Source organism: Paramisgurnus dabryanus, chromosome 8 (genome assembly GCF_030506205.2).
Source record: "Paramisgurnus dabryanus chromosome 8, PD_genome_1.1, whole genome shotgun sequence".
Taxonomy (NCBI): Eukaryota; Metazoa; Chordata; class Actinopteri; order Cypriniformes; family Cobitidae; genus Paramisgurnus; species Paramisgurnus dabryanus.
In genome coordinates this window covers 3,440,489-3,464,915 of record NC_133344.1, presented here as the reverse complement: position 1 = coordinate 3,464,915, position 24,427 = coordinate 3,440,489, and the positions used below count along the sequence as shown (strand labels likewise).

At 45.3% G+C, this 24,427-nt stretch overlaps 1 protein-coding gene across 12 annotated transcripts in view; it reads left to right on the top strand.

The window, feature by feature from the left end:
* Positions 1-24,427, top strand: part of LOC135771657 (NACHT, LRR and PYD domains-containing protein 3-like) — a 328,830-nt gene that overhangs the window by 142,040 nt on the left and 162,363 nt on the right. For 9 of the 12 annotated variants that reach the window (XM_073815395.1, XM_073815396.1, XM_073815394.1 and 6 more), the window contains one exon: positions 4,126-4,299. The exons of 1 other annotated variant lie outside the window; for it this stretch is intronic. In XM_073815395.1, the coding sequence (XP_073671496.1) occupies positions 4,126-4,299 (174 nt within the window). Of the gene's footprint in view, positions 1-4,125; positions 4,300-8,720; positions 8,898-9,266; positions 10,353-24,427 lie in introns of those variants that run through there. 2 more of the 12 variants (XM_065281982.2, XM_065281984.2) reach the window with 2 other exon arrangements.

The following is a 24,427-nucleotide window of genomic DNA, read 5'->3' as shown; positions in this document are numbered from 1 at the left end:
CAGTGTCTGTGCGAATAAGCTCACTGGAAGGAATGCGTATTTGCGCATCCCCCGAGGCCAGCTGTGTGCCAATGCGTCCACGCCGAGGCTGCCCTCGGTTAGTGAATAAAATAGGCGACAGTGGGTATCGTCCGGCGACGCAAACAGGTCTGTCTGCGCACGACCGAACTTCTTCCAAATTAGCTGGACCGTCTGGGGGTGGAGTCGCCATTCGCCGGGGCGCGCAGCTCGAGAAGCGCGTCCGCTGCTGTATTGAGCGAGCCCGGAATGTGAATGGCACGAAGGGACCTCAGATGCTTCTGACTCCAAAGGAGGAGATGACGAGCGAGATGCGACAGGTGACGAGAGCGCAAAACCGCCTTAACGGTAAATAACGCAACAGTCGCAATGTTATTGGTGTCGGCTAATACATCCTTCCCTCGCATCTCCATAGCGGAGCGTACAAGTCCCAGATATACAGCGCACCGCTCGCGGCAGTTGGGGTGCTATGCACACCCCTGAGACTGCAAGCCCGTCATACGTGGCGATCATCCCGTGCTAAGGGCATACATGCTACAGAATGCCAGGAGACCTTTCAGGGGCGCATTGTCTATCGGCAATGCCGGGTCTACCACGGGGAAGTTGGAATGACACGCAGGTGTAATGTTTACACGGTGTATGCCGGTGCGCCACGCTCTCCTCGAGACTCGATCGTAAGCCAACGCTGAAGCGGTCTCATATGAAGCAGCTCGGGCGGTGTCACAACCGCAGCATGCTGTCATATGTCCAGGAGCTTCTGAAATTGTTTCAGAGGGACCGCGTACTTCCCTCGAATTAAACCGAGGCAAGTCAGAACTGACTGGTTGCGCGCTCTTGTAAAACACGCCATTTAGTCGATCGAGTCTAGTTTCCATACTGAGAAAAAGGATCCTCTGCACGGGGCAAAGTACTCTTTCCCAGTCGACCTGAAGACATAGACGAGCGAGATGCCGAAGCATTAACTCTGTGTTCGCGCACGTCTGCCAAGAACGGGCTATTATAAGTCGACGTACATAAAGCAGAATGCGAACAACCCTCTCTCTGATATTTTAAAGCCGTGACTAGCACATGGAGACACGGAGAGAGAGAGACAGCTCGAATGATGTACTTAGTATTAATATGCCCACCCCACGACGCAGAGCGAAAAACGGTCTAAAGCGAGGGGAGATGGACACATAAAGTACACGTCTTACAGGTCTAAGGCTGCAAACGATCTGAATATTGAAATACGAGCCTCGGCGTTATCGTCCAAAAGAACCCCTTTGTAGAGCCGGTGCGTAAATCAAATCGATCGTAACCCGCCGCGTATTTTGGGTACTATGAGATAAAGGCTGGAAAAACCCTATCATCATCATCATCTCGGTAAGAGGGACCGGCTCGAACATCCTTCGCCAACAGGATATCGATTTTTGCACGCAGTACATGTGCATCGGACGCTTTCACTACAGTGAAACGAAAGCCCGAATTTTGGGTGTGCCGGATTCGTAACCGAGGCGGATTGTGCGTAAAACCCAACGAAACGGGCTGGGAACTGAAGCCAAGCACCCAGGCACCGTACGAGGAGAAATAACGACACTACCGAAGTACCCGCGGTGGGGCAGCGAAGCGAGACAGGTGGGACTGCCGGTGCGTCTGCTGTGACAGCATAAGCATCTACAGTATGTGTGTGTGACACTGACCTGAGCCCGCTGAGGGTGACGGTCGTCTGGTCTCCTCAGCGGAGAGCACAGACTCCGAGGAGGGTGCTGGTGGTCCCGTCTCCTCAGCGGAGAGCTGGAACTCCTCAGGACACCCGCTGGCGATAGAGGAGAGGGAGGAAGAGCACGTGAATGCCCGCTCACATCTCTCTCGATCCTCTGGAGACCTGGAGAAGGAATAGGAATGCACTCTTTTTGTGGTTTTGTGGGTGCCGGCTGAGAAGTTGGCGGAACAGAACAAAACGAAACCAAAGATTCTCCACCCGGCCCTCTACCGGTGGAGGGAGCGATGCCATCACCGTCTCCCGTAGAGTGATCCCATCCGAATCCAGGTCGCCCGTCTCAGGGCCGCTTCGATTTCCGTTTACCACGGGAAGCGGGTGGGGCGGGCGGGGCGGGCTGCCGACGGCTGTTCCCCCTCCGTGGCCTGGAAGATGTTCTAGTGGGGGGGGTGGAGGCAGCCGCCGCAGGGCGCCCTCGGCGAGGAGCAGACGGGGCCGCCGGCGCTGGAGGGCGAGATGCAGGTCGCTTGCGCCGGGGCATGATCTGAGCGATCGCCTCCGTCTGCTTCTGGGCGGCGGAGAACTGCTGGGCAAAAGACTCCACCGACTCACCGAAGAGACCAGCCTGGGACACGGGAGCGTCTAAGAACTTGTTCTTCTCCGCATCCGACATGTCCGCCAGACATAGCCATAAGTGGCGTTCCTGGACCACCATCGTGGACATGGCACGACCAATCGCCTGCGCTGTCACCTTCGTAGCGCGAAGAGCCAGATCAGTGGCAGCCCGGAGCTCCGAAAGGACAGGCGAGTCGTGTCCTCCCTCGTGCAGATCCCTCAAGGCCTTCGCTTGATGAACCTGCAGCAACGCCATTGCGTGCAGGGCTGAAGCCGCCTCTCCACATGCCTGGTGGGCAGCGCCCGTTAAACCGGAGGACTGTCTGCAGGCACGAGAGGGGAGGGTTGGGCGGTCCTTCCAAGAGGGAGCGTGTGCCGGACACAGTTGCATCGCGACAGCACGCTCCACGGGAGGGATCCCCGTATAACCCTTAGCGGCTCCGCTGGTGAGGGAGGTGAGGGGGGAGGGCTGAAACGGCCGTAATCTCGTGGAAAACGGCGACTTCCAGGTTCTAGTCAGCTCCTCGTGCACCTCGGGGAAGAAAGGCACCGGTGGAGAGGGTTGTGAAACCCGGGCAGCTCCAAAGAACCAATCATCCAGGCGGGACGGTTCGGGCTGAGGGGGGGGAACCCACTCTAACCCTACGGTCTCCGCCGCTCGAGCGAGCACGGCCACCATCTCTGGATCGAACTCCGGCGTCCCAACCCGACCAGAGGGAGGAAGGGCGTCGGGGTCCACGTCAGGGGGAGGAGGCCCACCCTCGGATGCTGCGGCGTCGGTGGACCCGGAGGGCGGCACGATGGATTCTAGAGACATCGTAGAACACGACGCTGAAGTCTCCATCGGCACATCAACCGGCTGTGGATGAGGAGGCTGAGAGCCTGAGGACGAATCCCCCGCTCGGCTCAGCACAGTGATGCGCAGGTCGTCCTTTGAGAGCTTCACAGCCGCACCGTGGCGGCGTTCAGCACTCGCATGACGAGGGTTGCGCTTTTCCCGGAGGAAAGACAACCGTCTGCGCAAATCCACAAGGGACATGCTCTCGCAGTGAGAACACTTACCCCCAGCGAACGCTGCCTCTGCGTGCTCGATGCCCAAACACGAAAGACAACGCTCGTGACCGTCCTTCGGACCCATGTATTTGCCGCACCCAAGATCGCACGGACGAAAAGCCATCCTGAAAAGGACGCTGATGTCCGGATATACGAGAGAGTGGCTGCCTTTAACAAGGCACAAAGCTCTCTCGTATCACTCTTTTAGGGAAATTCACTCAGATGCTTAGTTGATGAGCGCACAGGGAAAGGCAACGCACACACTAAACTCAAAAACAACAAACAGATGTAGAGCCGTGGAATAAGCGAAGCGTCCGCTGTGGTACTGCTAGTACAACCAACTTCAGCAATCAGATCCCAACAGAGTAGAGTAGCTTCTCAGTAGCAGATACTGCAGGCTTTCGAAGCGAATAAAAGCTAATTTCCCTATTTGCACCTGCTGCTTATATACGCACCTGGCGGGGCGGCGCCAGCATTATGCAAATATCTCAATGCCAAGTTCATTGGCGTTTTAGTAGTATTCGAAGCAGATTGGTCTCTCTAAGCGAGTTCCCAATTCGTCGGTCACGACGTGACGTCGTAGTGACCGACTGAAAGGGAACTACGCAAGCAGCCACCACTCTACCCAATAGTACATTTACCACTAGATTACCATAAATGATGACAAGAAGAGAAACAAATTCAACTCACTGTAGATTTTATCTGTGTGTGAACAAACTCTGTGTCTCTGTTCTCTACAGGTTGGAGCAGTGTAATATTACAGATAAAGGTTGTGTTGCTCTGTGTTCAGCTCTGAGATCAAACCCATCACACCTGACACATCTGGATCTGTCTAAAAATAATCTAAGAGATTCAGGAGTGAAGCTGATCTCTGATGTACTGAAGAATCCTGACTGTAAACTGGAGATACTAAAGTAAGATCATCGCTCCGATAGTCACACATGTACTGAGGATTAGTTAAACAATGCATTTCTTATATTTTCTTATAAATAAGAAACACACTAAAATTTAAAGGATATATAAAGTCAATGAGAGATCTGACCAGTCTCACGAATTATAATGAGACATTGATACACAGGGCTCCAAAATTTTACCAAAAGTTTGGAGTGAGATTATCTGTTAGGGGAGGGGGTATTTGCAGCAGCGTCCCCCTCGGCCCCACCCAATTCTCAAGTTTTTGCTAACAGTTTAATTGTACCAATTGTTTTGTAAACAAACCGTTAATGAGCCCCATTCACCTCCATAGTATTCTTTTTCCTACTATGGAAGTGAAAGGGGATTCATTAAAGGTTTGGTTACAAATGTTCCTCAAAATATCTTCATTTTCTTCAGAACAACGAAATGTATACAGGTTTGTAACAACATGAAAGTGAGAAAATGTTGACAGAATTTTTATTTTTGGGTGAACTAGCCCTTTAAAAATGCTCTATTTTCACACACTAGTTTTGTACATAATATACCAAAAATTATTCTTTAGTACTTAAGATAATCTTAGAAACATCTAAGCATCTAACATCTAACATCTGTGCTATTTTGAGATGTCACGAATATGAACTAACTATCTCAGTATTACAAAAATGTATACCACTTGTAGTAAACTTGTACCCATCTTTCATACAAAGAGGGGTTCAAATTTACTACAAGTTGTAAGTCTACTTAAAAAAACAAAAATACATTTTAGCATATTTTAATTCATATTAATGTACTAAAGAACAAACTAAATGAAATGTAGGCTATATTAAGTACAAAAGTACAAAATAGAGCACTTTAAGTAGATTATGGAAGTGTAATCTTTTAACCTGAGCTTACTGTACACATACAGTATTGCAGAACATTAAATGATGAAAGGGGAATAATAATGAAATGCATCTCTATTACATTAATTTCAGGAAGCCTCTAGTACTTTTCTTAGTTTCAGGTAACTAAAGCTGCTGGAGTTTTTGACTGAATCATTAATAATTTAGCACAAATCTGGCTTTATTCCCCAATATTAGCTCTCATTGTCTATGCGGCGCCGCAAGAGCCAACAAGCAGATGACATCAGAGTAACGCGAGAGTGATTTGAAATCAGCCTCCTTCGCAAGATTTCTGACGTCTGTACCCTGATGTCATCTGCGTGTCGGCTCTTGTTGCGCTGCATAAAGATGAGCGCACTTAAAATCTCGGAGCAGCTGAACTTGAGAGATCTGCACTGGGTATGATTGCGGCTCGTCCATTAATTGTTTATAGCAGGGCAATTTATCATTTACTTTTCAGCGTGAGAAATACAAGGTGTGGCGTGTTAGCGTGTGAACGATTGAAATGCGTGTGTCTCACGGTGAATGCGTGATACTTGAAAGCCCTGTCGATACATCATCAAAGTACTGCTGTATTTTACCACAACACAACCTGTGGAGATGAAAATTACAGTGGCCGACAGGGTTCACTGCACTGCAAAAAATGAAAACACATGCAAATAGAAAAAACACCAGCAAATCAAGAACTCATCCGTTTGAGAAAACATGCGTTGCAAATTAAAGTAATAATAAAGATAAATAAATTGATGAGACAAAAAATGCCAGGGAATATTTTATGTTTGACCATCAGACACTGGAGGGCAGAGCAGCTGCACTAAGATCGCGGCAAAATTCAGGAATTCCTGATATGAGGCTGCCCTCGTCCGTGTATACGCCGCTGACCACCCACTGATTCACCAGAACTTACATATTCAAAAGTAAATTTTAATATAGGTGCTATCTTTCCTAACTGATTACATAATTGAAGTTTATTCATCTATATTGTCGACTGAACATCTCTTAAAACTTCATTTTTAGACACAGAAAGAGTAATCTTTTGAATATTGTGCTTCATTGTCGTTGATGCGAAATGCATTCTGGGAAACTTGGCTGTCAGAAGTCCGCACAAGTCACCTCCTAATGCATCCTTGATAAAATGGGCAGATCAAGAACACATCCGGGGATGTTATGAGAACTTTGTTTAATGCGAACTTTGCGTTCTTCGGCCGCGACTGATGGCGTTTTACAAGTCCATAAAAACACAAGTACAGACAAGAACGCACATTGAGAAACGGCCAAAGACAGTCTTAGAATATTGAGAATATTAACAGTTATAAAGTTTACTATTAATTTAGTTAATTGTAAATGTTTGTAATATGTTTATGACTTGCGAATTTAATGCTCAGTCAACTTAAATAAAATCATCTTGAAGACGTATGCAGCTTTCAGATCAAGAAATGGCCCGAAACATTTCCCAGACTGGTGCATCACTTTTTGCAATCCCCCAAAAAGTGCTTATGATAACGAACATAATACTTAGGTTTTTTATTGAAACAATTGACAGTAATATTAATAATATACATTTTAGAATCGAGGGGCGAGCTGTTGGATGCGGAATTAGCCAATACCGTTCATATTGATATGGTTTTAGGCTCTGCGCAACCCAGACTGCTTCTTGTTTGGCTCTCAGCGAAGGCGGTCGCATTTTATCTCCTCTCCTCCCCGTAACCTTCCCTGCTTTGCTCCTCTCGTGTTGTATAGTCTTGTGTCTTAACTTTGAGAGACTCTCTCCCAGAGATGTATAAAGTACTAGCGACCCAGACTTGAGTAAAAGTACAAGTGCTCTATCAAAAAAGTGACTTGAGTAGAAGTTGAAGTGCTCTTTAAGCACAGCACTTAAGTGGAAGTACTAAAGTATTAAACATGCTTTGTACTTAAGTATTGCAAGTAGTTTATTTTAAAATATACTACTCAAGTACTGAAAGTAAAAGTACAAGTATTGTGTAATGTAGTTATTAAAGAAAACAGTCAAAAGTTTGAATATAATATTGTTTATATTATTTCAAATGTTTAAGCTAAAGGACACTTACAATTCCTTTGGCTGTAGCAGGAGTACAAGGACATGAATGTTCAGATAATTCAGATTAATTTAACTGATATGGTGATAGAGAATTCAGAATTAATGAAATATTTGTCGATAAAATGGTAATACTGTAGGTAAAGGTACAAGGTGTTTCATTGAATTTAGGTTTCCTTCTTTCGCGCACACTCGCCCTTTCTTGCGCATTCTCTCTCTCTCTGTCTTTCTCGCGCACTTTGGTTCTCTCTTCGCTTCACATTTGTCAACAACCCTGGCTCATATTTGTGAGTGAGAGGTTGGGAGGGGTCGCCCTTTACTATCTCCAATTGGTTCAGACCACCATGTGACCATGATTCGTAACATTTGAGAGTAACGAGTAACTATGCAGCACATAAAAAATGTATTGGAGTAAAAGTATTAAACTCAAATAAAAAATGTACTGAAGTAAAAGTGGAAGTAGGAGAAAAAAATAATACTTCAGTAGAGTACAGATACTGTCTTTTAGTACTTAAGTACAGTAGTGAAGTAGTTCTACTTCGTTACTATACATCTCTGCTCTCTCCGCACTGCTCTCGAAACAAAAAAATCATGGATTTGATCAACTGGTCTCTCAACGCAATTGACACCATCTTCTCGATGAGAAGCTTGGGTTCGGGGGAACCTGTCTGCCCTGCCGGAACGTTTGCAGCTGGCTGCACGATGGATGCATAGGAGAGGTGGCGGGTCGTGTGTCTGGCGGCTCTTTCCGTGGAGGACATTGAAGATATATATCTATTCGGAATCATGATAACATGGGGTTTGCTGACTGGATTAGGCTTTGCCCTGGTTTATCGAGAAATTAAGAAGTCGGTGACAGCTACCAAAAGCCCAAAAAAGCTGCCCGGGATGATTGAAGCAGTGGGCAGACCGGTCAGCAATCAGGCTGGGACTATTAACCACATTTTGGATAACAACTTGGAAATGAGCCGCAATATGGATAACATCAAAGAGATGCTCACGGATTTGAAAAAGCTGATGGACCAGAATGGACTAAGAGAGTAGTTGTGTAAAGGAATGCGGCTACTCGCCCCAAGACCAAATAATTCCAATCGTATCTGCTTTCGGACCCCCTTATCCAGCACTGGCCTCGGCCAAAGCCGCTGCTGTTACAACAACTCCCTCGGAAGAGCACTGCAGCGAGACACTCTTGCATTCCTTACCCCTCTCACACAAACAACCTCTGATTGTTGACTCTGTTTGGACCTAATCAAGGTTGTCTCCATTGCAATTTGCTATATATATGCAATCACCACCCAGTACCCACATCCCAAGCCTTCGCAGCTTTGTACCCCCCAGCCTGACTTTTTTTTGGCTGTCTTACCCGCCACAGACGAAATCTACCCGCATTTGGCGGGTGTTAATGTCAAGCCCTGGTGACAATATATGCGTCTACAAACTTTGTAGTTTTGTATAATTCACATAAAGTCTCTGTTCTCTACAGGTTGAGTAAGTGTGATATCACAGATGAAGGTTGTGTTGCTCTGACTTCAGCTCTGAAATCAAACCCATCATCACACCTAAGAGATCTGTATCTGTTTGAGAATAAACTCACAGATTCAGAAGTGAAGCTGATCTCTGATCTAAAAGATGATCCACATTATAAACTACAGACAGTACGGTGAGTAGTTATTTACACGACTGTTAACCTCCAGGACTTTTAAAATAAAGCATCACCTTCATTTTCTTACTGTTTGTGTGTGAACTCATAAAACTGTCAGTTTGTCATTATATTATACTACATACATATCAATACATTCATCTCTTACATTGACATCAAATATTCAGAGGAAATAGATGAAATGTGTTTTTGTATTGTTGTAGCTCATGTGTATGTGATAAACAGAATGTTGACACATTTATTATGTTAAAGATTTAATTTCTATCACTGACTGACAGCACTAATAGTTTGTTTTTCTGTCTCTTCATCTGACACTGATGATGATCTCATATCTGATTGTCTTTCTCTTTCATTTTCTTCAACTTACAGTTGGTAGTAAAGATGTCTGTCTGATCTTCAGTATGATCTGATGGTGAATAAGACGACACAATAGTGACATCACAGACACTTCCTCTTAACCCTATGAGTTGATTATTCAGTACAGGATCTGTATATGTATAAATGTATAAAGCCATACTGTATGTATAAAGCCTCCTAAGTGTTAAGACTAGGTCTCAGCTCCTAAATTATTTAAGAGAGCTGGAGAGGTCTCCTAACCTAGTTAAGAGTAATAAGAGGGCAGCAGAGAGGTGGAGATCATGAACTTTACAACAAAGAATGTGTTGGAATTATTTTCATTCAAATGTATTTCTATAGCACTTTTGACTAATTTGTTGTTGTATTGTTGCAAAGCAAAACATTTACAGTAAATAAATGTTAGTATATATACAGTAGATAAACATTATTTATTACGTAAGGGATAATGTAGAGGCAGCCGGTAGTTATTGGGAAATAAGGCCCGACAGTGTGATCAGGACCCGACGCGAAGCGGAGGGTCTTGTATCACACTGAAGGGGCTTATTTCCCAATACTGTAACTACTGGCTGCCTCTACATTATCCCGCTTATTACACGGCTACTTGCCACATAAGAAAAAAAACTGGACATGAATATGAATTTGAAACATTTTATTGGCATATTTGTTTTAAATTAACATTTTTATCCTTCCGCGAAACTTTGCACAGATGCATAAAATGATCGTAATACCTTATTAAGATCCTCTGCTTCATACTTGTCTGTCTCCATTTTTTTTCTCTTTAACCAGTCTTTGAGAAGTTTTAATTCCCATTCTGTATTTTTTTGTGTGTTGGCTTCGTAGCTGTCATGCTCTATTTTGTCAAGTTCAGTCTCAGTAAGCTCTCTGTGTCTTGTCGTGGTTGTCTAGTGTTTGTCACAAGATGGCGCCAAACAGACAGTAATCTTTATTGATCTTTATTGGCGCGGAGCGATTTTACTCGTGTAAGTAGTCCGGCTATGCGTTATTATTTTGGAGCGGTTATTATTTGAAAAGAACGAACCTGCAAATGTCTCAACTGACCAATCAGAATCAAGCATTCCAGAGAGCCGTGTAATACAGGTAAATAAAATACCATAAAATGTAAATAGAATTTACAATAAAAAATGTTAAGTATCTACAAGATTGCAGTGGCACTAATAATATTACTTGACATATAATGGAGTATACAACCCCTGACCCAAAACATAATGTTAGCAATGTTAGCAGTAAGAAAGCAAAAGGTGAAAGTGACTAAAGATGGCAAAAATGGTGTTTATAGTGAAGAAATCCAACTTAACTTGATCATCTTGTTCAGGCTTGATCATCAAAGTATTTTTTTAACTAAGTGTTTGCAAACTTTAGTCTTTTCTTTATAAACAGCTTGTGAGTGAAATCAAAATGATGTGATTCATCATCTTAATTTTTTAAATAGCATAACGTTCGTTTGTTTATTTCATTAACATGTTGAAACTTAATCATAATGTTACACAATCGTGTAAAATAAATGCATGTACTTATTTGTAATATTGTTAAACATTTCGTAAAGCAATTTAAATTGAAATATTTAAATAGTAATATAGTTGTAATGTCTTCATGATTCGTGAATGTATGGTGTCAATTATTGTATAAAGTAATGACTGAATAAAAAGAAGGGGTGGGAAATTAAATGCTGAAGAATAAAGACAAAACATCAAGCTTTTGAAGTCATAAAGATAGGACATCGTAGGACAAAGAGATTATGATAAGATTAAAAATAAAAACAAAAGCTTTTTACAACTTTTCACAACATTATATGTTCATTATAAGTAGGTATTGTTGCAGCACAACATTAAAAACAAAAATAAAATAACACCTAAATAAAACAAAAAGGACGTTTTTGAAACATTGTAAAATACCTAATTGGCACATATTCTTATCGCATCTGTTCATTAAAAAAAAACAATACCAAAATGCAACATTTGTGAGATGTTTTACTTTGGTTTAAATGTATGTTGGCCCACCACCCCTACAAAAATTAACCATGGCTTTATTGTGGCAAAAGTGTAACCAGCAAACACTCCCTAAAATTCCCATTTGGTTCTAGGAATGTTCCCTCTAGGTTATTTTAATAACCTAAAGGGAACCTTCCCAGAACGTTCACTGCAGGTTATTCTTAGGTAACCTAACGGGAACCTTCCCAGAACGTTTAAAGGAACACACCCACATTTTGGGAATTTACCTTGTTCACTGTATCCCTCAGAGTTAGATAAGTCCGTAAATACCTTTCTCACTACTCTAAAGTAATCAAAGGCTGTCCACAGGAGGTTGTGAGGGACTGAGCCAAGGATGTTGGTATCTGCCAGTATGTTGGTATCTCCTTCTTTTGCCACACAACTCTCATCAGTTTCCAGAGGAATCACAGGACAGCTTGAGCATTTTTGTAGAACCTGTATGGAACTCCATTAGGCCTGAAGACGATGCGGGCCTTGCTCTACGCACGGTTTGTTCTACCTCACTCCACCTGGGTGGACTGATATCCAGCTCGTGCTCTGGTGGGTTGACTGGTGGCATATCATATGGGAGTGTAACTTTTTCCTGGTGTCTGTCATCTTTCAGATGTTCTTCTAGTGTGTACAGAAAGATAAGAATCCCAAAGATTGAGTTTAAATTCAGCTACCAAATGAGTAGACCTGATACAGTATGTGCACTTTTATAGACATAATTTATAATGAATGAATTGTTGTTTACAATGACCTCACAGGGCAGGGCATGAGGCAAATCAAGAGTGAGCATCTGATTTCTTTATACAGACATGGTTATAATGAAAATTCTATTTACGTTTAGATTACCTGTATCTAATCAGTTATAAGCTTGTTTGTGTGTAAAAGTACATTTGGTAATTTGTAAATGGGTCAATGATGTGACACCTACATTTTTGATGGCAACTCTCAAAATTTACAACAAACATTTGAGATGATTACTTATAAAAACTCAAAATAAATGCTATTTATTTTTTTTAATTTAAATGACTGAGAACAAAAACAAGGAAATGAATTCATTTTAAGATAAATCATTGTTGCACCATATGACATTTTTAAAGGCTACAGTCAATTAATCTAGATGAAAAACGTCTCGGTTACGTATGTAACCCTCGTTCCCTGAAAGAAGGGAATGGAGACGTCACGTCGTGACCGACGAATTGGGGAACCGCTCCGCGGGTGACCTATCTACTTCGAGAAACTATAAAAACGCCAATGAACTTGGCATGCAGGTATTTGCATAATGCCGGCGCCGCCCCGCCAGGTGCGTATATAAGCCGCAGGTGCACAATACCAAATTAGCTATATTATTGCTGAGAAGCCGAGCAACAGTGCCCGGCCTGAAAACAGCAATGGAACAGCAAACTGTGGCGACGGGACGTGACGTCTCCGTTCCCTTCCTTCAGGGAACGAGGGTTACATACGTAACCGAGACGTTCCCTTTCAGTCGGTCACTACGACGTCACGTCGTGACCGACGAATTGGGAATCCCTACCAAAACGCCACTGCAGCTGAACCCTTCCAGTGCCTGCAAAAGCCCTCCGCCCTCCACGTAAGGGGCGGAACCTAAGGCGAAATGCAGAAGGCCGGTCACTACCTGTTCCTTAACCCACGATAGTGAAGCAGCGAACTGGGGAAGCGTCTAAACTGAGCGGAGCTAGAACACTGCGGAAGCCATCCCCTAAGAAGGTTGAATGGATGACATAAAAATATGAAACAACCGATAGGTTGCTCATAAAAAGTCTCTGAACAAAACATAGCATGCAGAGAGATGCAGAGCAGGCTCTGCTAAGGAAAATGTGGAGGATTAGTACCCCACGGAGTATACACACAAATGAACCCCACGTAGGGGACAAATGTGGACGCCTAGCCTACACAGGTTTACAGAGAATACATCAGTGATAGGTTGACAGCGGATGCTCCGCAACACCAGCTATCAGGGCGGTGGAGGAGAGGCAAAAACAGTCTTTGAGACGTTTTTGCCCCGATGGCCTTCCATATTGGTGCAAATGTACAGCACCAAAATAGAGGCTCCAAGCCGACACACGAGCCGACCCTCTGCATTCTTAACTAGTTAGTAGAAAGAACCTGAGTGGAAACCGGTTCGACACGAACACTATAGAATCTTGTGAACGTATTAGGTGTCGCCCAGCCTGCAGCTCTACAAATATCTGTTAGCGAGGAACCGCGAGCCAGTGCCCAAGATGATGCCACACTGCGTGTAGAGTGAGCACGTAAATTAAATGGACAAGGCACATTCTGCTTTTGATATGCAAGGGCTATAGTATCCACAATCCAATGGGACATCCTCTGCTTGGTGACAGCTTTTCCTTTCTGCTGACCACCGTAACAAACAAAGAGCTGATCTGAGGTCCTAAAACTTTGCGTCCTGTCTATATACACACGTAGTGCACGAACAGGGCATAACAAAGCCATGGCTGGGTCTGCCTCCTCCAAAGGCAGCGCTTGGAGGTTCACCACTTGATCTCTGAAAGGAGTGGTGGGAACTTTGGGCACAAAGCCGGGCCGGGGTCTCAGTGTTACGCTGGATGCAGCCGGCCCGAACTGAAGGCACGATTCATCGACCGAAAATGCATGAATATCCCCTATCCTCTTAACAGAAGCCAAAGCAAGGAGAGTTAATGTTTTCATAGTAAAAAATTTAACACTCACACTATGCAGAGGCTCAAATGGGGCTTCCTGGAGTGATTTCAGCACCAAGGACAGGTCCCAAGGAGGAATAGAGGGAGTCTTCGAGCGCCTCTGAGAAATCTAATGACCAGGTCGTGCTGACCCACTGTTCTACCGTTTACGGGTGAATGGTGAGCTGATATCGCAGCGATATCGACCTTAATAGTGGATGGTGACAGCCTATTCTCCAAACGACGCTGGAGATATAAAAGCACAACACTAATCGGGCATTCTCGGGGGTTTTCACTTTGGGAAGAACACCAGTCGACAAACAGGTTCCATTTAAGCGCGTAAGCCTGTCTCGTAGACGGCGCTTGTGCAGCAGCAATAGTGTTAGATACCTCTTGCGGTAAATCACTCAAATCCTCCGTGCCCCGTCCAGAGACCACACATGGAGGTTCCACAGGTCGGGGCGCGGGTGCCATAATGTGCCCCCTTGTTGAGAAAGAAGGTCCTTCCTCAGGGGAATCTTCCAAGGAGGGGCTGTCGCGAGGAGAGAGAGTTCTGGAAACCAACTCCTGGTTGTCCAATACGGTGCCACCAACAGCACGCTCTCCTCGTCCTCCCGGATTTTGCATAGGGTTTGCGCAATGAGGCTCACCGGAGGGAACGCGTATTGTGCATGTTTCGCGGCCAGCTGTGTGCCAATGCATCCACGCCGAGCGAGTCGTCGGCTAGTGAATAGAACAGGCGACAATGGGTCGTCTCTGGGGAAGCAAACAGATCTATCTGCGCTTTGCCGATACGTCTCCAAATCTGCTGAACCGCAATGGGGTGGAGCCGCCATTCGCCGGGACGCGCAGCCCGAGAGAGCGCATCCGCCTCTACATTGAGCGTGCCCGGAATGTAAATGGCACGAAGAGACCTCAAATTCTTCTGACTCCAAGTGAGGAGGCGACGGGCGAGATGTGACAGGTGACGCGAGCGTAAACCGCCTTGACGATTGATGTACGCCACGGTCGCAGTGTTGTCTGTTCGAACTAATACATCTTTGCCCCGTAACTCGTTGCTGAAACGGACGAGCGCAAGATATACAGCCCACATTTCCCGGCAGTTTATGTGCCAATGCAGCTGGGGTGTCTGCATCCCCACCCCGTGTCTGAAGCATCTGTGCATACTATCGCATGCCTGGAGACCTGTCTCAGAGGCACACCGGCTCGGAGAAACGCACGGTCTAACCACGGAGTGAAAGTGCGACGACACGCAGGTGTAATGATAACACGGTGAATGCCACGCAGCCACGCTCTCCTCGGGACTCGATCGTGAAGCCAATGCTGAAGCGGTCGCATATGAAGCAGTCCGAGTGGAGTTACAGCTGCGGCTGCTGCCATATGCCCCAGGAGCTTCTGAAATTGTTTCAGCGGGACCGCGCTCTTGCTCTTGAATGTATTCAGGCAAGTCAGAATCGACTGTACACGCGCTTCTGTTAGACGAGCTGTCAAATCGATCGAGTCCAGTTCCATACCGAGAAAAGAGATTCTCTGCACGGGGCAAAGCTTGCTCTTTTCCCAGTTGACCCGAAGACCCAAACGAGCGAGGTGTTTTAGAGTTAAATCTCTGTGATCGCACAGCGTCTGACGTGTTTGAGCTATTATGAGCCAATCGTCTAAATACGCGAGAATGCGCACACCTTTCTCTCTCAGGGGTTTTAAAGCCCCCTCCACTACTTTGGTGAATACACGGGGAGACAGAGAGAGCCCGAATGGGAGGACTTTGTACTGGTATGCTCGCCCCTCGAACGCAAAGCGGAGAAACGGCCTGTGCCGGGGGAGAATCGATACGTGGAAGTACGCGTCCTTCAGGTCGATGGATGCGAACCAATCGTTTGGACGAATGCATGGAAATATGCGCTTGGGCGTCAGCATCTTGAACGGCATTCTGTGAAGTGCACGGTTCAGCGAACGCAGGTCCAGGATCGGTCGCAAGCCGCCGCTTTTCTTGGGTACAATAAAGTAAGGGCTGTAAAACCCCGACCTCATCTCGGATGGAGGGACCGGCTCGAATCGCATCCTTCGCCAGTAGGACAGCGATCTCCGCACGGAGGACGTGCGCATCGGCAGCTCTCACCGCAGTGAAACGAACGCCGGAGAATTTGGGGGGACGCCGGGCAAATTGGATTGCGTAGCCGAGACGAATCGTGCGTAAAAGCCAACGCGACGGGCTGGGAAGCTGTTCCCACGCCCCCAGACACCGTGCGAGAGGGACTAAAGGCACGATCGGTGTACCCGCGGCGGGCGCAACGGAGGTGATCGCCGGTGTGTGCGTATTGGCCGCACCGACAGCAGTGTTGTGCATGATAACACTCACCTGAGTCCGCTGCTGGGTGGGTGAGTAAGGGAGGCTCTGCTGGAGACACCTCACGCCACTCGAATGCTCCTCTGGCAAAGGGGGAGGAAGACGATGGGTTATGAGCCCGTGATTGTCTTCTCTCCCCTGAGAAGACAGAGAGCGCGGAGGGGTTATGAGCCCGTGCGTTGCTCTCGTACTCCTCTGATGAGTCGGAGAACGAGGGGGGGTTATGAGCCCGCTCGTGTCTCCGGCGCTCATCTGAAGACCTAGAGATGGAAGTGGAATTCGCTCTTTTTGTGGAATTGTGGGTGCCGACTGAAAAGTCGGCGGAACAGAAAATTGAAACAAAGGATTCCCCAACCGGCCCTCCTCCGGTGGGGGGAGTGGTGCCTTCACCATCTCCCGAAGAGCGATCCCCTCCATCTCTAGGTCGCCCGTCTCAGGGCCGCTTCGATTTTCTTTTTCCACCCTTTGAAGCGGGCTGAGCGGGCGGGGCGGGCTGCTGACGACCGGTTCCTCGCTTCTTAGAAGAGCCCCGGGGAGGAACGGAGGCGGCCGCCGCAGGACGCCCTCGGCGAGGAGCAGGCTGAGGTGCCGACGTGGACGGGGCAGGCGCAGGACGCTTCCGACGTGGCATGATCTGAGCGATGGCCTCAGTCTGCTTCTTGGCCGCAGAGAATTGCTGGGCAAACTCCTCGACCGTCTCGCCGAACAGGCCGGTCTGGGAAACCGGAGCATTCAGGAGCCGGGTCTTATCAGCATCCTTCATGTCCACCAGACACAGCCAGAGATGGCGTTCCTGGACTACCAGGGTAGACATTGCACGCCCGACGGCGCGTGCGGTGACCTTGGTCGCACGAAGCGCCAGATCCGTAGCCGCACGCAGTTCAGAGAACTCCGCCGAGTCGTGACCTCCCGCGTGCAGGTCCCTCAGAGCCTTAGCCTGGTGGACCTGCAGCAATGCCATGGCATGCAGGGCAGAGGCTGCCTCCCCACAAGCCTTGTAAGCAGCACCGGACAGCGCCGAAGACTGCTTACAGGCCCGTGAGGGGAGAGTAGGCTGGTTCCGCCAGGAGGAAGCGACACCGGCCGGACACAACTGCATCGCGACCGGCCGCTCCACTGACGGGATACCAGTGTACCCCTTGGCATCTCCACCCTCATGAGAGGTGAGGGGTGAAGGCTGAAACGGTCGGTTCCGGGCGGAAAACGGGGTTTTCCACGACCGCGTCAGCTCTTCATGCACCTCGGGGAAGAAAGGCACCGGGGGCGAGGACTGAGAAGCCCTGGCACCCCCGAAGAACCAATCATCGAGGCGGGACGGTTCAGGTGGGGGAGGTTTAGTCCACTCCAAGCCGACCGCCTCCGCCGCCCGAGCGAGCATGGCTGCCATCTCGGGGTCGAACACAGAAGCCGCAACCTGGCCCGAAGGCGGGAGCGGATCCGGATCGACGTCCGAGGCTGACAACCCCCCTTCCGATGTTACGGTGGACATCGCGTCGGGTGGAGGCTCGACAGAGCGCGAGGACACCGTAGAACACGGGCTGCTCGTCTCCATCGGGACCTCCGCTGGCAACGGATCAGGGCGCTGGGAGCTGCTGGACGAACCAGCAGACCGACCCAGCACCGTTATACGGAGGTCATCCTTCGCAAGTTTGGTAGCTGCGCTCTTAGCAGCACCAGACTTGGAAGGCGGGCGCCGTTCCCGGAGAAACGACACCCATCTCCGCAAATCCGCCATAGTCATGCCCTCACAGATGGAGCATGAACTATCACGCAACGCTGCCTCTGCGTGCTGGAGCCCCAGACACGAAAGACAACGGTGGTGGCCATCCCGGGGGGCGATGAACACACCGCATCCAGAAACCGAACACGGACGGAAATCCATCTTTAAAAAGACGACCCCGACCGTGACACGAATGAGTGGCTGTCTTTAAAAAGACACAAAGCTCAAACGTGCTGCTCTTTTAGGGAAATCACTCTTTTGTGCGAGCTGGTGAAACACACAGGGAGAGGCAACGCACTCACTCGAACTCAAATCCTAAGAGAAAAGAGATAGAGAGAAAAAAGGGTGGAGAAACACTGCGAGCCTCCGCTGAGGTGTCTTCGCCCAACCAACTTCGGCAAGCTGAGATTTTTTCTCCTAGAGCAGGGATCTACGAAGATCAATAACGCTTCTCGAGAGCAGATGTCTGCCGGCTTCGAAGCAATAAAGCTAATTTGGTATTGTGCACCTGCGGCTTATATACGCACCTGGCGGGGCGGCGCCGGCATTATGCAAATACCTGCATGCCAAGTTCATTGGCGTTTTTATAGTTTCTCGAAGTAGATAGGTCACCCGCGGAGCGGTTCCCCAATTCGTCGGTCACGACGTGACGTCGTAGTGACCGACTGAAAGGGAACTATATAATCACCTAATTTAAGATCTGTTGTATAGGACTTGATGTTGATATCCCTTAATGCAGGGGTTCCCAAACTTTTTTTCCTGCGCACCCCCTTATATGTCCCAACCGGGTTGGCGCACCCCCAATCCCCACTTCAAAAAAACAAAACAAAAAACGCTAAAAAGATTTGTTTTTAAAGACTCATGTTCATGCCAAATAACCAGGGGCCGGTTGCAACAGCCGGACGTTAAGAAGTTGGGTGTAAGTCCTACCTCGAGCTTAGCTACGTCTGACATTGTGAAAATATTTACGCGTGTTGCACCATCTGAAACTACGACCAGACGCAGCTACGCTCAGCATAGATTAATGCGCGCCCCCGTGTATGCGTTTAACCACTGTGATAGCTATGTTTACATTAATGCGTTTATCCTTTAAAACGCCTTACTTTTGCTACGTTTACGCCTTTCATCTACACTACATCACCGTTTTTGACCCTCATAAACGGATTCGTTCGCAAACGCTGAAGACCCTGTTTTAGTTTGAGAACTCAGACGTTGCTCTGAGTGTAAATGAACGTAGACGGAGTCTTATGTAAACGAACAGCTGATGTTTACGTGACAGCGCATCATTTTCAAAGTAAAAATTATTTTATTCATGTAAATGTTGGTTTGCAACGGAGGTTTTGCCAAAAATAGTAAACATCTACCAACCAGCTATTATAAACGCTATATCGGATTGTTTTAACATGTATCCTTATAGATAATGTCTGTTTTATATTAATGTTTGAGTATTGTTGGGTTTAATCCAGTGTCGGCGCCAGAGAATACAGAATGAGCGGGCCTCCTGTTTTACTGTGGGGGCACCTGGTTCATCTTATTATTTTATTATTATTATTACTACATTGTACTGTAAAATGCTTGGTACTGATTGGCCAGTCGCAACATTCAAAGGTATTTTATTCCTTGAACAACCGCCTGAAACACAGCCTAACCCGGGTACTGCGAGCGAGTCACGTTAACAGAGACAGTTACGAATTAATACAGAATAAATATGCATAATTAATCACGTATATGAGATTGTATTTACAATGATTAAACCGAATGTTCGTCTTTTGACTTTTTACTTGTTTTAACGCGTCTGGAAACGTTTTCCCAGAAGGTTTGTATTTCTTTAAACTAAGCTAATAAAAGACATCAAATCAAAATGTTATGTCTATATATTTAATCATATAGCAACTAGCCGTGAAATTAGCGGGATTGTTACAGCCAGCCAAGTTGTTAAATAAATCCCTCACTATAGTAAAACCATAACTTATAAAGACGTTAAAGTGCAAGACTGGATAACTCACGCAAATTATAAAGACCAGTACATAACCAAATAACAGCAAAAGAAAACAATGTTACTGACATATCTAACACCAGAATGAACTATGCGTTTTACCTTCAGAAGAGCTGCAGGCGACGAGAGGACTTTTTTCAACTTTTTAAGAAGGTCCTTTTATTTGTGGCGAAATTTCTTCGTCTTGCTCAAATGCCAAGACTTACAAGTATACATTATTTAGACAGAAAATGAGTTCTCAGGCATGGCGATTGAGCCCCCGAACGTGACAGTGGCTGCGTGCGTGTATGTAACTGGCTGACTATGTTAGCATTTCATTGTGGGTTAGTATTTTAATTATTATTTTTTATTAATTATACTCCGAATTTTAATCAGTATTCATTGTATAACCAAATGTATTTGCAGCACATTTTTTAATTATTAAGTTCATTGTTATTTTGAGAAGTAAGGGGGCACAGTGACTCAAGTGGCCGGGCCATGCCCCCTAGGGCCCGCTCGTGGCGCCGACACTGGTTTAATGTGTTTATGTTTTGTTTAAATTTAGTTAGCTTACGAAAGATAGAATGTAATTTTAAACGCCATATAGGCGTTGTAAAGGCCAATATGAAGAGAGAATTGTAATGGGTCAGACATTATTTTTTAGTTTAATTTAAGTTTTGTTTGCTACTTTAAAATGAATTTCGTTTCAGATAATTTGTCTCTTAATTTGAATCGATGTTTTGTTGATAAGTTTTGTGAATATAAATTAATAAAAACAATAAACTCAACGTCATTAATATATAATGCTCGTTTAGGCGCTTGCGCTTTTAGCTATTCTGTGTTGCTAGCAGAGGACGTGCACGGACCTCGCACACTTTTAAAAATTAATGCAATAAGCATTTCTGGTAGGCTAAAGCAATACTTCACTTCTTACTATATTTGATTGAAGTTTGCATTTGCTAAAATTTATTTTTGCTTCAAGTTCGCTACTGTGTAGTACTGTTCACTTGAATGCTTTCTTTTTAAATCATAAAGACCTTTATGTTTAGTTATAAAATCAAAATTAACCTATTGATCATATTAATATGTTTTAGGGAGGAAATAGAACAGTATAAGACTTTCCCAAACACATTTTTATAGGTTCAAAAATAGTGCCTGTTATAGTTGCCAGCAAAGGACCCAGGTATGACTTTTTGTCAATATCGCACACCCCTAGGCTGCGTAAACGCGCAAAGGTAAGCTATTATTAGAGTAATAAGTTATTTTACACTTTTATGCGCATGCCCATGATTGGTCATGTTTCATGGGTTTATGGTGGTGTATAGTGTGGATGAAGATTCTTTTTAAAATGCCAGTATAAACGAGGATCGTTTTCATTTTAAAATGCCGTTTTAAAACGCAAATGCTCTAATGTAAACATGCCCTTAGATGCCATTCGAGTTTACTATGGTAAAAAACGTGTGCGTACTAGATGCGTGCAACGTGCAGACCCATCATTCACGAAAGCCTTTACTGTTCGCACAAAAGGTGTATAATAGTTTGCAGATTCATTATAACAGCTTAAGTTTCAAACAAAATTAAATGAAAGCCTTTAATTAGTTCCCTACAGTGTCTTTTTAAGTATGTATGTATTTCATTATATAATTCATTGGCGGTCTTTTTACCATGCATGAAAACACATTGCTCGCGTATCCTGTGCATTAGACGTGCCCATGTCTCGTCACATTTCATTGTTTCTACAGTATTTGTGCTTTAAAAATTCTCTCTCTCTTGATCCCTCTCCTCCTTTGTGACTAACAACTTTATCATAAGACGTCCCACACTTGACAGTTACCCTGATTTCAGCCAGTTGAGCATATTTATAATATATATGGAATGAATGAAACGAGTTGGCACGCATATAGCGGCTGCAGTGCATAACAGAAGAGCAGTGCGTAGAAAAAGACAGCAGCTGTCTTCTACGTTTCTATCAAAAACTAATTAAGTATAGTTTTTTATTTAAAATAAAAGCGATTACAAAGGAAATGTTTACTGTTCATTTTTTTTTATTTATTGTATGGAAAATCCCACTTAAAGAAACAGACCACCATTACATTTTTCCTCTCGCGCACCCCCTGGTGGCGGCTCGCGTACCTCTGGGGGTGCGCGTACCACACTTTGGGAATCCCTGCCTTAATGTATACTTGAGGCACCGATGAGACTCTGTGGGATGGTTATTTGAGTGACCCTCTGCCACACTACTCTTCAGCCCTTCCATCTCCCGAGGTTGCTCCTTTCTCGCAACTCAGTGCATAACCCTTGACATGACCTAACCTCAATCGCACCACAACCCGACCATACACGCCAACCTGTTTGACTAAGACCAGAAGCCCCACTGTCATCGTTAATGCAGGTTCAGTGGCAAACTATTCAAGACCACAAGAAAACGCCAAAATCTCACTGCAACCCGACCATGTGTGCCAACCCATTAGACGAAGGCCAGAGGCCCCACTGTTGTCGTTAATGCAGGTTCAGTGGCAAACTATTCAAGACCACAAGAAAACGCCAAAATCTCACTGCAACCCGACCATGCGTGCCAACCCATTAGACGAAGGCCAGAGGCCCCACTGTTGTCGTTAATGCAGGTTCAGTGGCAAACTGGGTGGCAAACTATCTCCCGCAATTATCCAACAACACCGATCTATTGTATAGGACTTGATGTTGATATCCCTTAATACTTACCTGAGGCATCGTTGAGACTCCGTGGGATTGTCAAGTGGGCGCCCTCCTTCCTGGGTGTTTAATAATATTATAATACAAATTTATGTCTACACAACATTCCTAATGTTTGAGCAATTGCAACAGATTTTCAAGTATTTTAGAACTGGCCTGATGAAATCCTTAGTCATTGACCCAAATACCTCTGATGTGTAGATCTGACTTTATTATAAACATTTTGACCACTAGATGACACTGACTTCACATTTTTTGAAAGGAAGTGAAGATTTTTTATTATTCTCTCTTCAATGTGCAAATGAAAGGTGCAGTAGAACCGGTTATACAATATATGGTGTCTGCGCAGTGAAAGTGTGACAAGTTTGTCAAGTATGCAACGTATATTCAAAATATATTGGTGTTCCTCTCAGCAGTCTTACCCCTCTCTACAAGCTCTTGCAGTTAATTTATATTGTGATACCATAGCATGCAATAACAGGTCCTTTAGATTTCCTAGAAAGAATAAAAAGACTGACAAAATACTGAATAATTATGTAAACTTTAATTTTCCAGCACAGATAATAGGCCTATAGCAGAAGTCAGGAGACATAATCATTGTAAAAATGAACAAAGCATTTACTGAATAATCTGAACAGTTCCTTTCTCAGTGTGTTCCTATACCAAGCAAAGTTAATGGACAATTAATGACATTATGGTCCCATGACATTAAGACTTTGAAACCAATTTGTAAAATCACATAGCACACAATATAAAATAAATGAGTTTGACACATAACAAAAGAGTTTATAAAAGAGACTATATAAAAATGATAAATGTGTAAATAAAATACAAAAAAACAACATGAATTAAGACTTAGTTGATAGTTAAAAACAGTATGTTTGCTCCCGGACAAACACACACTTTTTAATAGCTTGGCACCTTACCTCATAAAAAACCTGCTAATTTTAAGGCACTGACATCATGTCAGGTCGTCAGGTGGGTCGCACACACTGCTAGGCGCTGATAGTTCAAGATGTTTGGTCAGACGTTCGATTAACTGTTCGTTGGTCAATTTGACGTTTATTACTGCATGTTTTATCCTCCATACCAGGATAACCCACCAAAGATTAATAGTAAAGCGCCATCACCAGCTGCTGCTTTTGAAAGCAGGTGATGCCGATTTACGACTAATCAAGGAACCTTACTGAAGAGATGCGCGACTTTCTCACTCTGAAATACGGGACATAAGTACATAAGGACATTTTTGCACTTCTATAAGATCCTATCACACTGTGCGACATTGATCGTTTAAACTTGGGTACGACAAGCATGTAGACCAGTGTTCCCCAAATCTTACCCTGGAGTGCCGGAGCACTACATAGTTTAGGTCCAACCCTAATCAAACTTACCCAACTGTGATTTTCTAGTGATCACAAAGACTTTGATTAGCTTGCTCAGGTGTGTGTGAGATCAGGGTTGGAGCTAAGTGCTGCAGTGCTCCGGCCCTCCAGAGTAAGATTGGGCAAACCCTGATGTAGACTGTACGTCGATGTCACGGGGGCTTTGACGGCTACGTCACACATTAGCGCAGCGTAACCAGTATGCGCTAGTGGTAAACAAAAACCTGTACGCAGGTCGTAGCAGCAAGCACACTGTGTGTTGATCATGCTGATTTTCTGACATTGTCAGGAAACTACCGTAGGCTAACTTTGGACGCAAGAACGGGAAAATGTTTTTTTTAGAGTCAACATTAAATACTTTA